The sequence below is a fragment of the Hypomesus transpacificus genome, chromosome 5 (assembly GCF_021917145.1).
Source record: "Hypomesus transpacificus isolate Combined female chromosome 5, fHypTra1, whole genome shotgun sequence".
Classification (NCBI taxonomy): Eukaryota; Metazoa; Chordata; class Actinopteri; order Osmeriformes; family Osmeridae; genus Hypomesus; species Hypomesus transpacificus.
Window position 1 is genome coordinate 4766489 of NC_061064.1, and position 13891 is coordinate 4780379.

Consider the following 13891-nt stretch of genomic DNA (forward strand, 5'->3'; position numbering starts at 1 on the left):
TCAACCAACAATTAGCTTGATTTTAATGGATGATTTCTTTTCACGCAAAGTAACCGTTTCTAGTCTCGGGGTTATGCGGCACTGCTGTTATCCCCAAATTGAGATTCAGCTATTTAAAACAGCAGATTGTGGACCTAAAATGAAGGGTGTATGTGGTGCATGCATTAGATATGCCTGTTACACTGAGTATTTCAGCAAAAGAATATCGTATTTGAAATACTCTAAGCACATTTATATTTGAGTGTATGCCTATTTCCGCAAAAAGTACGTTGCTTCTCTCTGTTATCTCTCTTTGGAGAAAGTAGCAACTTCTGTGTTTGCATCGTGCCCCCAAGTGGTCACCCATAGAACTTGCTATTTCGCAAACGCTTTAATTTTGAAGTATGTCCCTTGCAGTTCACTATAGTAAAGACAGACGGCTGTTTGTCGGAACTCCTCCCTCTCTCTCTGGCTTTGTGCTAACTGCTAAACACACGCCGCAGCTTCCTTCTCTTGGACACCGGAGCTGCTAAGTAACAGAAAATGGCTTTACATGTACCCAAAGCTCCGGGCTTTGCCCAAATGTTGAAAGATGGTGCTAAGGTAAGATCTTGTTATATGTTAAAGTAATTACTGGCAGTCAAATCAGATTTCTAGCAGAACAAGCTAGCTAAGCGAACCACAATCAAGCACTGTCATGTGGGGATGCTTCTAGAACGCACTTACAGCCCCATAGCCTAGGCCTTCTCCTTTTAGAATGGCTAGCTAACCAACGAACCACGTGAGGAAATGTAGATAATCCAATGTGTCCTGATGCACCTGAGAATGGGTCCCTGCGGTGTTATATTTTTGTAAAGTAGTCAAATAGATAATTGACAATTGTTTGCGGATGGAGCAACGAAGAATGGCTGACTAGTTAGCCAAATACTGGCAAAGACACACTACTAGCTAAAGTTAGCTAGCTAGCAATAACTGTAACTGTCCCATTCCATGCTGCTAGCTAGCTACTGTTAAAATGAGTTTAATGATTTTATAACGTGTTAAGTAAACTGTTTTGAGTTCGTATCCAGGGCCCAGCGTTTATTTTTAATACCGATTCGAGCCATTATCATACCTGGTAAACGTAACGTGAAATTGAATTCTTGTATTGATGGTGAAACGTCTGCGTAGGAAAGGCGTTGCCTCCCCCCCACCCCAAAAAGGTTCGCATCTTTGTACCAAACGTTAGCGGATTCGCTATTTAATCTAATTCAGTTAGGACTTGCACAGCAGTAATTGTAGCACATTGCTTTACAATCAAGTCATTAATTCGGAATTATGACGCGATGTAGATTTCCAATTCAATAGATTTAATCCTTCTACATTTGACCATATTTACCATTAAGGTAGCTATTAATGCAACCGTTGCAGCTAATTGGTGTATCTTCTACTCTTGCACACCCTACTTTGTGATACTCAATGTTTGCGGCGCTCTTTCTCCTCAGCACTACTCCGGGTTGGAAGAGGCTGTCTTCCGCAACATCCAGGCGTGTAAAGAGCTGGCCCAGACCACACGCACAGCCTACGGACCCAACGGTAAGACACATCTGCCTCTCACTAGTATGACAAGAGAGGTGTCTGATTCTGTGTGGATTCACACATATGCCTTGCTGTTTACAAAACATACTATAACACCCCATTACTTTTCCTCCCCAGGCATGAACAAAATGGTCATAAACCACTTAGAGAAACTGTTTGTCACCAACGATGCAGCAACCATTCTCAGAGAGCTTGAGGTAAGATTAATTTGTCAGGTATACCCTGGACATTGTTGCATGTGAAAACACACCAGCTTTAGATCCAGAGTTTGTTTTATACAGTCAACCCAGCTCTATGTTGGCCTAACTTTTCTTTTTTTGGGTGGTGGTTCCAGGTACAACACCCAGCGGCCAAGATGATTGTGATGGCTTCCCACATGCAAGAGCAGGAGGTTGGGGATGGCACCAACTTTGTCCTGGTCTTTGCTGGAGCTCTGTTGGAGCTGGCAGAAGAGCTGCTCAGGATGGGCCTGTCTGTTTCTGAGGTATAGTCTCTCTCTCTGTCTGTCTGTCTCGGACACATCCTAAACCACACCTTCCACCGTATTAATCAGTCTCCCGTCTATCTCAGGTGATTGAGGGTTATGAAATGGCCTGCAGGAAGACCCTGGAGATCCTCCCAGAATGTGTGTGCTCGTCAGCTAAAGACCTCCACGACGTCAAAGAGGCCTCTGCCATGATCCGGCCCGCGGTCATGAGCAAGCAGTACGGCAACGAGGACTTCCTGTCTGACCTCATCGCACAGGCCTGTGGTGAGTCTCTGATCCGACAGGATTGGATGTCTGAGCTTGATGCTGAACTCAATTTGTACTTGGTAAGGTATCTGACATATTTTTCTCTTGGTGTTTGCAGTCTCCATCTTCCCAGAATCTGGCAACTTCAATGTCGATAGTGTCAGAGTATGCAAGATCCTGGTATGTGGTGTGATTTCTTGTCCTTTTTCACTTCCTTTCTTTTCTTCTTACTTGCTCTCTCTCAGTATGTTTATTTGTGTGTGTCTGTGGTAACTCTAACCCTGTGTTTGAATGCAGGGCTGTGGGTTGACCTCCTCCTCCATGCTCCACGGCATGGTGTTCAAGAAGGAGGCCGAGGGAGACGTCACATCAGTCAAAGACGCCAAGATCGCAATCTTCTCCTGTCCCTTCGACTGCATGGTGACCGAGACCAAGGTGAGAAACACACCTGACTCTTGTTCTCTTTTTAACACGTTGCAAGTATTCAGTGTGACCTCCCTCCCTCCATTCCACCCTCCTGTGGGCTGGAACTGAGTATTGTCCAAAATCAATTGAGGGCTTAATCCATGCCTCTGGTCCTCCCAGGGTACCGTGTTGATAAAGAACGCTGAGGAGCTTATGAACTTCAGTAAGGGGGAAGAGGACATGATGGAGGCCCAGGTGAAGGCCATTGCCGATTCCGGCGTCAACGTGGTGGTGACCGGGGGCAAGGTGGCAGACATGGCCCTGCACTACGCCAACAAGTACCAGCTCATGGTCGTCAGGTAGGAAGAACGGAGCCGCTTGGTTACGTACAGTTTTCATCTCTGACCTGGTCCAGACTGTGAAACTTTGCACTGTTTTACATTCAGACTCAACTCCAAATGGGACCTCCGGAGGCTGTGTAAGACAGTTGGAGCCGTAGCCCTACCTAGACTTGTGAGTTTTTCAATGTTTTTTTTTTATGTCCTGAAAATAAAAAGACATTTAGACCCGTAACAACATTCGCCCATTTAAACCCCATATACATTTCTGCGGTTGTTTGTAGACTGGAAAACCTCATCATGTTACAACGTGCATCCAATGTCTCTTGCTAATGTTCTCTGCAAACCTCTTCCTCTCTGCAGACTGCTCTTACCCCAGAGGAGATGGGCCACTGTGACAGCGTGTATCTGACCGAGGTGGGAGACACACAGGTTGTGGCCTTCAAGCACGGTGAGGACCCCAGCTCGTCTACGGTCTAGCTCAAAATCAGTCTGAGCTTGTAGGATTACAGTGTTTGCTAGACTAGGGGGGAAAGTAACTTGTGAACACAAAGCCCAGCCTGAAAAGCCATCCCTTGTGCTCCTCCCCACCAGACAAAGAGGATGGTGCCATCTCCACCCTGGTGATCCGGGGCTCCACAGACAACCGGATGGACGACATTGAGAGGGCCATCGATGACGGCGTCAACACTTTCAAGGTCCTGGTCAGGGTGAGTTCCTCTCGGCTCTGGCCGATGCTCCGTGCGTCAGGTAGAACCCTTCCCGGTTTCCCTCTGCAACAGTCTTGACGAATGTTTTGTCGCCCTGCAGGACAAGAGGCTGGTGCCTGGGGCTGCCGCCACAGAGATTGAGTTGGCCAGACAGATCACTTCCTACGGAGAGGTACGGAGGGATTCTTTTTTGAACTCTTCAAGTAAAATGGCAACTCTATTTTGTTTTGTAGTCAACATGCCTGGATGTGTGACGTGAAGGGGTCGGTCTTCTCTGTGCGGTGTAGTCCTGTCCAGGTCTGGAACAGTACGCCATTAAGAAGTTTGCCGAGGCGTTCGAGGCTGTGCCCCGCGCCCTGGCCGAGAACTCTGGCGTCAAGGGCAACGAGCTCATCTCCAAACTGTACGCCGTCCACCACGAGGGCAACAAGAACATGGGCTTCGACATTGAGGTGTGGACACCAGTACTGGGAATACAGATCAGACGCTAGTCATCTCTTTTTACAGACGTCTCAGTTATTATGATTGCTTGTTTGTCAGTGCCCGTGTCCAGCGATAACCAAGTGTTTAGCCATGGCTGCTTGGATCGTAGACTTGGTTGATACTGACTGGCTGTGATTCATGTCTCTGACAGGGAGAGGGCGCTGCTGTGAAGGACATGCTGGAGGCTGGGATCCTGGAGCCCTACCTGGTCAAACACTGGGGCATCAAGCTGGCCACCAACGCAGCCATCACAGTACTCCGGGTGGACCAGGTGTGTACTCGGACAGGAACACTACACACACACACAACCCCCTACCCTCTTCCTCTTTGCAGATCAACAGGAACAAAAAAACAAGATGGAGCTCCCTGAAAATGCACACTATCATCACATAAACCCTTTCATGTTAACCATTTCTTCCTATTTGAGTAGCAGGGTCTGGTCCCCCTTGGTGTGATGGACGTGCAGAGTGGTAATAGGAAGTGTGTGTGTGATTCAGATCATCATGGCCAAGCCTGCGGGGGGCCCCAGGGCTCCTCAGCAGAGGGGCCACTGGGACAAGGATGGCTGGGAGGAGGAGCCCGATAAGTTTGAAACCCACCATTAAGAGGGAACACACCCCCTCAGCAGGTGCTGGAATGCGCGTGTGCAACCAGAGACCACTTGCACGGATACTCACTTGCTCACAGATGCGTTTTGTGTGTGTGCGCGTGAAGAATGTCTCTCCTGACTTCCTGTCTGTACTAACGCTGTATATTTGTGATGGAATGATGAGTGAAAACCCTTGGTGTGTTCCTTTTCAGAAACCGGCTAGCTGCGTTTGAATTTAATACCTTAGGATCCAATTTCCTAATGCATTATTGAGCGATTCACCCCAAAAAACGTGACATTTTGTTTGCCATCGTGTGTGACACCGGAACTAACTATATCACTGAAGCTCCGCCCCCCTTCACAGTAGCTCGTATCTTGTTTGGGTTTTTAAACCTGAGGGGATCAGAACGGTATAAGCAACATGCTGTTGGCTTCAACACTACATTGCTTTAACCAATCCTGATTTATAACCCGCTTACTGCCTTTGCCACACGACTTGCTCACATCATCCAGAGGTTTTGATCTGTATAAGGGGCTGGAGCCGAGGGGGAGGCTCCAGGGCAGGTGTGAGTGCATGCTGCATGGAGTGTCAACACGAGTTCTACAAAGCCTAGTTTGCATGACTAGCAACAGTGTACACGGTTTGCGAACGACAACGTGGTTTGGACCCAAGGACTGCCGTTTGCGTCTGGTAAAACGGGGACTTTATTAGAAAGAGACTGACTCCTGTCCTTTCCCCTCCAGATCATTATGGCCAAACCAGCAGGTGGACCCAAACCCCCCGCGGGCAAGAAGGACTGGGATGAGGACGACTGAACCTGACCCAACCCCTTTTCCACCCCCAGCCCACTCAGCTTTTTCTACTTGTTTATTTAAAGCCTGACACTTTGTTTTGTAGGAACCATCATACATTGGTGTTACACGTCCAGTACGAGAGTTATCGATGGCACTGTTTGCTTTGTGTTCTTGTCCCGAATAAATGGCACTCACGCAGTCATTGCTGACCTGATATGGTGGTTTTTAATGTCTTTCACACATTCACAAGGTCATAAGCATGGTTTGATAGATGCAATAGTGTCTGCTGGACTAGGATGTTTCATGTGGAACATAGCCAGGGGTGTGAAGGAAATGTCCCCGGAGTAGAATGATATAATCGTTAGCGACGTATCAGATTCAAACTGTTAGATGTCAGATTAATACATAACGCACCGGATGTTAGTGTAGTTTGTGCACGAGCATCTTTCAGTGCCTGAATAAAAGTTTCTGAAAGTGCATACAGTAGTATTTGGCTGTAGGCCTATGCCAATATATACTGATCAGCAAGAACATGATGGCCAGCTGCCTAATACTGTGTAGGTCCCCCTTCTGCTGCTAAAACAGCACTGACAAGTCGAGGCATGGCCTCTCATAACTCAGTGCCTACCCTCATACTGACATCAGCGCACGTCACTGCATTCAGGAAATGGCCAGGGCTGAATTAAAACTCGGGCCTCTGTGGTAAGGCCAGAGAATGTCTAATAAAGAGTGAACTCCCACCAGAGCCTGTTTAAGGACAGCCTGCCCACTCCCTATTAAGCCCCATTGTACCGAATTTTGTTGCAGTTTCACCTGAGTTCCACTGGGAGGGATCGCGGTCGAGTGCAAAATGAATGGGAGTCTATGGAGCTAAACAGCTAAATTTGTCTCTTTCGCCTGATTGTTGTTCATAAAAATCAGATTTGATTGTAGTTTTTGCATTTTCAACATAGATTACATGTCAAAAGTTGAATGAACGAGTACTTATGTCCTTTTGATTTCTTACATGGTAAGTCGTTGTGGCCCATAACACGCTAGCATTCTGCTAACGAATGCTGATTGGTTAGTGAAGGACTGACTACGACCAGAGACCCCGCTTGATGGCATCCGAAGCAGAACCAGAATGTCAGAGCATTAGCAACATTAACAACAACATTAGCATGCCAAAACTATTTCTAGCATGTGTATTGACAGGGAGAGCCTAACCTGTCAGCTGTGTTGTCGATGCCTCGAGAGAAAAGTGGAAGTAACCAGAGCTTGCCGTTGAGCAGTATCTCTGCCATTTTCAAAGGCTTTTTTAGAACAGAAAGGCGACTTAAAAAAAATCTAACACCCCGCAGTGTGTATTTTTTTTTGCCTCCCCTTTCGATTTCAGAATTCAAATTACTAGACAAAAAATTATATCCTGAGAAAAGTGGATTTTGAGGGTAATAGCTCCAGACCTCCATTCATTCTGCACTCGACCGTTAGCGCCCTCATATGGAACTTGAGTGGAACTGCAACCAGTTCAGAACCCGGATGTTTCCGGAGAGTGGGAGCAGAGAATGTCTAATAAAGAGAGAACTCTTTAGCCTGTGTGTGGCACGTACGCTAACTGGTGAGCCAACAGGGCAACAGTACATTTGCATGTACTCCAACCTCCAGAGACAAACAACCGTCTAACTGTACCGAATATACATTTGAAATTCAAAACATATTTACATATAAATGTAGCTAAAGTGGAAACTATGTTTCTAAAGAGGGGAGGAGAAAGGTGGATCTATAACCTGATGCTCTGTGACTGTGGCTGTATCTCTGATGCCTCATCCAATGACCCCACTCAACTTGCTGAGAACGACACACACTAGGTAAGTGTACTGCTGGAAGCGATCTGAAGATACAAGTTAGTCATGTCATTAAGTCTTTGGAGTAGTAAAAGTAGTTGTTTGGTGGTTGTTTTTTTAGGAAAACAATACAGTACACATTTCAAAAGCCTTTTCTGTGTAGCAGGTAGTGAACAAGTAAAATTGTAATGAACTGCCAGCTGTCATTTTATGCTGTAGGAAACATTAGAATAAGACAATTGATGCCACATTAACACAACTTGAAATGAAGATTTTCTCTATGAATGTATTAATAGCATAACAAAATTACAAAGTAATGATAAAAGCAACACAAAATAGCCATTACACCCAACAACATGTACCATTATTTCTGAATTTTGGTTTACTTAATCAACTGTAGCATAAATGTGTTGCCAGAGGGTTGACATTAGTTTTGGTAGTCAAATTCATCTTCAATTCTAGTTTTTTCATGTTCCTTCCCTGTTCTCAGGGAATCTTTACCTACTGTATATGTCCTTGTTAAGTGTTTATGCACACTCATACACATTTGAAAACAGTCTCTAATTTCTGTAGAAAATTGTATAATTTCTAAATGAATTGCTTAACTTAAGGTATGTGATACAAGTACACAGTATCGATCCATCACATATTACCATGGTAATATGTGGTGATTAATGTTGGCAGTCTTCACTTCAATTTATGTTGATTGTTTTTTTTTGTTTATTTAGTTGCAATGCTGCAGCCAACCCCTCTGTTCCTGTTGCTGGGTAAGAAAGCATTTATAAATACTTCCATCTTTGTTGTCTCTGTTCAGGAAACAACTGGAACACAAAATCCCAGCTATTTTTCAGATGCATTTCTAAACCTAATGTCATTAGTTTACTAGTGTAAACCTACAACATCACCTGTAACCACTTCCCCACAGCAACCTTCCTCCTACCTGCGTGTGGGAAGCAGATATCTGAGGTGTCTGTACTGGAGGGATCCACTGTGACCCTTCACTGCCCTACAGCTGGGGGGGTCAAAACAACATGCTGGAAACGATCTTGTAAACATTGTGACTGTATACAAAACAGTTTTAAAAAAAATTGGATGACCGACGCAATGGACCTTGTAATTTCCAATATTCATCCAGAGCACAGTGGGACATACAGCTGTTATATTGACAATACAATTGCCTACTGTAGTTACAATCTGACGGTGGTGAAAGGTAAGTGATGATGGGGTGCTACAATTACTGCTGAGTTCACATGTACCTATTATGTTCTTTTTATCACAGCAGCACTCCACATGTTGTACTGTGTATTTCTCCCACTGGAGATGTTCAGTATTGAATGTTTAATCTCACAACTATGTGTGTGTGTATGTGTCTTATGCATTTAAGTTAAAATATATATATATATCTGACACAGACTGTACAAGGGACCTCATGGACAAAACCGCCTTCCCTGGAAATAACATTTGGAATAACTCTCGAGTCTCAACAGCTTTGAATTGTAGAGAAAAGTGCACTGAATCACGGAGATGCCAGTTCTTCACATTTTATAAATTTAAGTAATATGTTTTTAGACTTTGTGTTATGGGAAAACAAATTATGTTTATGCAATTAAATAATTACCAAACAACACATATTTATTACCTGATATTTATGTGGAAAGAATAATCACTGTGTCTATATTTTGACTTCCAGCAACGAGAAGGTATGCTACCTGAAGGCCTCAACTGCTGGTACAACATCAATTTATATAACATATTTTGAGACCGGAACCACAGGCTATTCTTTGAGAAACTGCAGTGGTAAAGGTGAGTACACACATCCATGTTCGAGACACAGTATTCATAAGTAGTTCTTCTGTTGGCACTGTTAGAGATCTCTGCAACAGTATACAGGACAACAATGTCTTTGTAGGGACAGGATGTCTCCCAGCCTAAAGTATGCCTGGCATGAGAGATACAGATGCTCATGCCGTTTGTACTGAATACTAAATGTACATTTGACCATATTTGTAGGTATGGCGGCGGGAATTAGGGGTGCTGAGGGTGTTGCAGCACCCCCTGCTGACAGCACGAAAATTTAAAATACTATGACATAAAATCCATCACCACGGCACCGCCACCCCCCCCCCCCAGCACCCCCCTGATGAAATATGTTCCCACGGCTATGTTTGTAGGTGTTTCTGTGAACTGTTTTATTGCCCTCCACATAAACTAGAATATATTGATCATTGTTTCATTTTTCAAACAGTGATCTACCCAGCCAAGAAGTACACACTTGTCAGTGAGGTGAAGAACTGGACGGAGGCACGAGCCTACTGTCAGCAGCACTACACAGACCTGGCCAGCATCCACACAGCAGCAGACTGGGAGGCTGTCAGACAAGTGCTGAGAAACTCCAGGGGAGTCTGGATTGGTCTACACAGAGAAGACTCTGACAAACCATGGAAGTGGTCAACTGGGGAGAACCTCACATACTTCAACTGGAACATTAACCTCCCGATCTGGCATGGATTTGAGTGTGTCTATTCCTTAAAGTCTACTTGGAATCAAATACCCTGTAGTGCTACAAATGTAGTGAACCATGTGTGTCAGGAAGGTAGGTGTTTCCTCACTATTCATCTAAAACATTAGTTACTGTGTTTTTACTTTTAAAAAAGTGGATACTGATTCAAAAATGATTTTTCTCTGAAAGTTAATCAAATAAATGGAAGAACAACTAAAACATATGAAAACGTTGCTGGAGGTAATATACATAATATGTCGGCTGCTCAGTTGGACTGTCAGAGTCGAAATAAAACTCTGGCCAGTATCCTCAACCAGGAAGAGCAAGATGCCTTTGATGAAGTGGCTGAGTCAGAAAGGCTTACATGGATTGGGCTTCATTATGATCAGACCATCGACAAGTGGAAGTGGTCCAGTGAGGAGCCATTTGAAGCATGGGCTGATTCCATGAAGGGACAAAAGAATTGTGTGAAATACTCAAAAAGAAAATGGAAACTTGGCAATTGCCATAGAAAAAAGTGTTTCTTGTGTTTTGATGGTATGTTTAAATTTCTGAAGAAAATGCAATGAATAGCACCACTGAAAATCTTACGACTTCTTCTACATCTGGTAATGTCTCTCAAATTATATTTAAAGTGAATAATCACCTAGATCCTGATTTTGCTACTTTTCTTCTCCTGATGCAGAAGAAAATGCAGTGAATAACACCACTGAAGATGCTACCACTTCTAGACCTGGTACTTACTCAACCCTCTCTTGTGACTAACAAAGAAACTAGGAGTGAGACAGAGTGATTTCCTGCTTGACAACGTGTGCGTGTATGTGTCTAACTTGTTTTGGTCATATCCATGCAGACTACCTGCACTACTACAACACATCCAAAACCTGGCTTGCTGCCCTGGAGTTCTGTAAGGAGCAGAACTCCACCCTCGTCCACATTACCAACTCCACTGTGCAAGATGATGTGACCAGGCTCCTGGGCAGTGAGGATCTGCCTGGGGGAGTGTGGATAGGGCTGGAAAGGTACATCTTCCAGTCTAACGCTCGCTGGGTGTGGGTCAGTGATCCGAATGTGAGCTTTACCCAGTGGCACGAATGCTTTCCCCTCAACACTCCTACCCTCTATTGTGGTAAGATGATCTGGGATGATGATGACGACACACTAAAGTGGCTGGGTGCCTCTTGTCAGGAGGAACTCCCTTTCATCTGTCAAGGTATGATAAAGACCATAGTACAAACAGACTGATAGTGCTGTTTTTGTGTTGTCCTATCACAGAGTGCTGATCTTTTTTAATCCAAGTTATTTCATGTACTTACAGATCTTCACCACTAGAGGGCTCTTTACATGTCAGTCTGGACTGGAGGATCTCATTAACCACTAACCCAGGATGATGTGATCTACATTTCCCTTTAATATCATTAAGAATCATCATATATTACATATTTTCTATACATCTTAATGCATAGTCATAAAAAGATATAAAGCATGTGTGCATCTATTGATAATCCACGTTAAATGATTCATACATTCAAATACTAGAACAGTTTGAACCATTGTTATACTTTAAACTTTCACTCTGTTTTAACTTTTACTTTGGGTAAAATGGGCATTCTTTGTGTGTTTTGTTTAAAAAATAAAGGTAATTTGAGTTTATTGTGATCAGCTTGTTTTTGTTCAACTTTTTTGTGTGCCTTTAACTAAGCAGGGAAACAGGATAATTAGAAGCATTTGTAACAAACTTGCTAATCGTCAATGTCAGAGCATGAGTGTTCCTGGTCTTGAATAAACCACCCTGTTAACGTTGGTGAGGATGACTGGATGAAAGTGACATGACAGTGATGTTGCTGTTTCACCAACCCAGCACCCCTCAGTCATAACCAGCTCTGCTTGTGTTTCAATGTGCCATAACAGGAAACCAGTAAATCAGTGGGAGAAATACAGCTTCTACGATTAGTTTGTCTGACTGAGGAGGACTGTTCCTGTTTTTTTTGTCTGTCGGTTGTAGCAACCAGGGGAGTCAGACCAGCCAATCTGGGCCCAAAGGCGAGTCCATCGACTTCAATTGGGGGAGGTGATAGAGGGAGTTTATCTGCCTGTCGAGGTGCTGCAGCCACTGGGCACATGGCACTGGTCACACCTGGAGCCCATCAGATAAGTGGCGAGGGCTTAAAGGGAGCCAGCCCAAGGCCGCAGGGGAGGGGAACGAACCAGAGAGACAACGCTGGAGGAGCGTTGCCTAAACAACTAACCTTTCCCTCTGCTTTGAACCCCCCCCCCCCGAACCACACTCCTTGAAGGACAACAGACCCCGGATGGGAAGACCCCTGATTTAAAGTTTGTCCCATTACCCTTACCCTGAAACCCTTTAGTAAAGACCAATTTATGTTACCCCAAGTGTCGGAGTCCTATTTTATTGTGTATCGGGCCGTCAAGTCCCCTGGGTTGCTACACTGTCTGTCTGTCTGTCTGAAGCAGAGCTGATATTAATAGAGGCTGTAGGTAAGTCTCCCACTCCTATGTAGATGCTGGACACACTGGGTATCATTGCTCAGGAAATCCTTGTTGTGAGAGTATACAGTTTCAGCCCCTTATTTCTGGCTTGATATACTCCAAGTCCCAGGGCAGCTTGGACACTCACATACACCTCAGAGAAGAGGCCGCTGCGGTTGTGGGTGGGCACGGACAGGACGATCTTCAACTGGGAGACGAGAAGGTCGAAGGCTGCCGCTGTGGTGAACCCTCCGACTAGCGGGTCTGACAGGGACCGTACCAGGAAACCCACCTGGAGCAATCCCATCACCACCTGGGGGTCGGTTACCACAGAGGGTGGCACACCTACTATATAGCCAGACACATCTCCTTAACAGAAGCGTAGCAGAACATTCCCTCAAACAGCATGTGTAGGCCTCTGAAGGTGTGCTGTGGTATCTGGCACCAAGACGTCAGCAACAGATCCTTTAAGTCCTGTAAGTTGCGAGGAGGGGCCTCCATGGACCGGACTTGTTTGTCCAGCACATTCCAGAGATGCTCGATTGGATTTAGATCTGGGGAATTTGGAGGCAAAGTCAACACCTTGAATTCGTGTTCCTCAAACCATTCCTGAACCATTTTTGCTTTGTGGCAGGGTGCGTTATCTTGCTGAAAGATGCCAGTGCCTTCAGGGAGTACCATTTCCATGAAAGGGTGTACATGGTCTGCAACAATGCTTAGGTAGGTGGGACTTGTCAAATCAACATCCACATGAATGGCAGGACCCAAGGTTTCCCAGCAGAACATTGCCCAAAGCATCACACTACCTCCAGCGGCTTGCCATCTTCCCATAGTGCATCCTGGTGCCATGTGTTCCCCCAGTAAGCGATGCACACGCACCTGGCCACCCACGCGATGTAAAACAAAACATGATTCATCAGACCAGGCCACCTTCCTCCATTGCTCTATGGTCCAGTTCTGATGCGCACGTGCCCATTGTAGACGCTTTCGGCTTTGGACAGGGGTCAGCATAGGCTTCCCGACTGGTCTGCGGCTACGCAGCCCCATACGCAACATACTGCGATGCACTGTATGCTCAGACACCTTTTTATCAGAACCAGCATTCACGTTTTCAGCTATTTGAGCGACAGTAGCTTGTCTGTTGGATCGGACCACACGGGCCAGCCTTCGCTCCCCACGTGCATCAATGAGCCTTGGTCGCCCATGACCCTGTCGCCGGTTCACCGATTCTCCTTCCTTGGACCACTTTTGATAGGTACTGACCACTGCAGACCGGGATCACCCCACAAAAGCTGCAACTTTGGAGATGCTCTGACCTAGTCGTCTAGCCATCACAATTTGGTCCTTGTCAAAGTCGCTCAAATCCTTACCCTTGCTCATTTTTACTGCTTCTAACACATCAACTTTCAGTTTAAATGTCCACCTTCATGTCTAACATTTCCCACCCACTCAGTGTTGACAAACACAT

The 13891-nt window shown here is 45.2% G+C and overlaps 2 protein-coding genes across 5 annotated transcripts; both read left to right on the forward strand.

Annotated features, from left to right (window-relative positions):
- The first annotated feature begins 426 nt into the window (after window positions 1–426).
- cct8 (chaperonin containing TCP1, subunit 8 (theta)) lies at window positions 427–5824 on the forward strand. Of its 2 annotated transcripts, XM_047020773.1 has the most exons (16): window positions 427–582; window positions 1464–1554; window positions 1675–1754; window positions 1892–2041; window positions 2128–2308; window positions 2409–2470; window positions 2588–2725; window positions 2876–3054; window positions 3142–3208; window positions 3397–3484; window positions 3628–3743; window positions 3844–3915; window positions 4031–4195; window positions 4378–4497; window positions 4724–4854; window positions 5560–5824. In XM_047020773.1, exons 1-15 carry the CDS (start codon window positions 523–525, stop codon window positions 4829–4831), a joined length of 1677 nt encoding a protein of 558 aa, XP_046876729.1. In that variant the 5' UTR covers window positions 427–522; the 3' UTR covers window positions 4832–4854; window positions 5560–5824. The 2 variants fall into 2 exon arrangements, with proteins under 2 accessions (XP_046876729.1, XP_046876730.1); XM_047020774.1 differs by lacking the exon at window positions 4724–4854 and having other exon boundaries at window positions 429–582.
- A 1375-nt stretch (window positions 5825–7199) lies between these two features.
- On the forward strand, window positions 7200–12152 carry LOC124467859 (C-type mannose receptor 2-like). Of its 3 annotated transcripts, none has more exons than XR_006956123.1 (10): window positions 7200–7457; window positions 8162–8200; window positions 8359–8643; window positions 8846–9236; window positions 9444–9600; window positions 9679–10026; window positions 10123–10470; window positions 10619–10669; window positions 10787–11146; window positions 11252–12152. XR_006956123.1 is itself a non-coding variant. In XM_047020340.1 (10 exons), the coding sequence occupies exons 2-10, from the start codon at window positions 8167–8169 to the stop codon at window positions 11263–11265; spliced, it is 1695 nt and encodes a 564-aa protein (XP_046876296.1). In that variant the 5' UTR covers window positions 7334–7457; window positions 8162–8166; the 3' UTR covers window positions 11266–12152. The 3 variants fall into 3 exon arrangements, 2 of the variants coding, with proteins under 2 accessions (XP_046876296.1, XP_046876297.1); XM_047020340.1 differs by lacking the exon at window positions 9444–9600 and having other exon boundaries at window positions 7334–7457; window positions 8846–8987; window positions 9124–9236; XM_047020341.1 differs by lacking the exons at window positions 7200–7457; window positions 8162–8200; window positions 8359–8643; window positions 9444–9600 and having other exon boundaries at window positions 9094–9236.
- Window positions 12153–13891: the final 1739 nt, after the last annotated feature.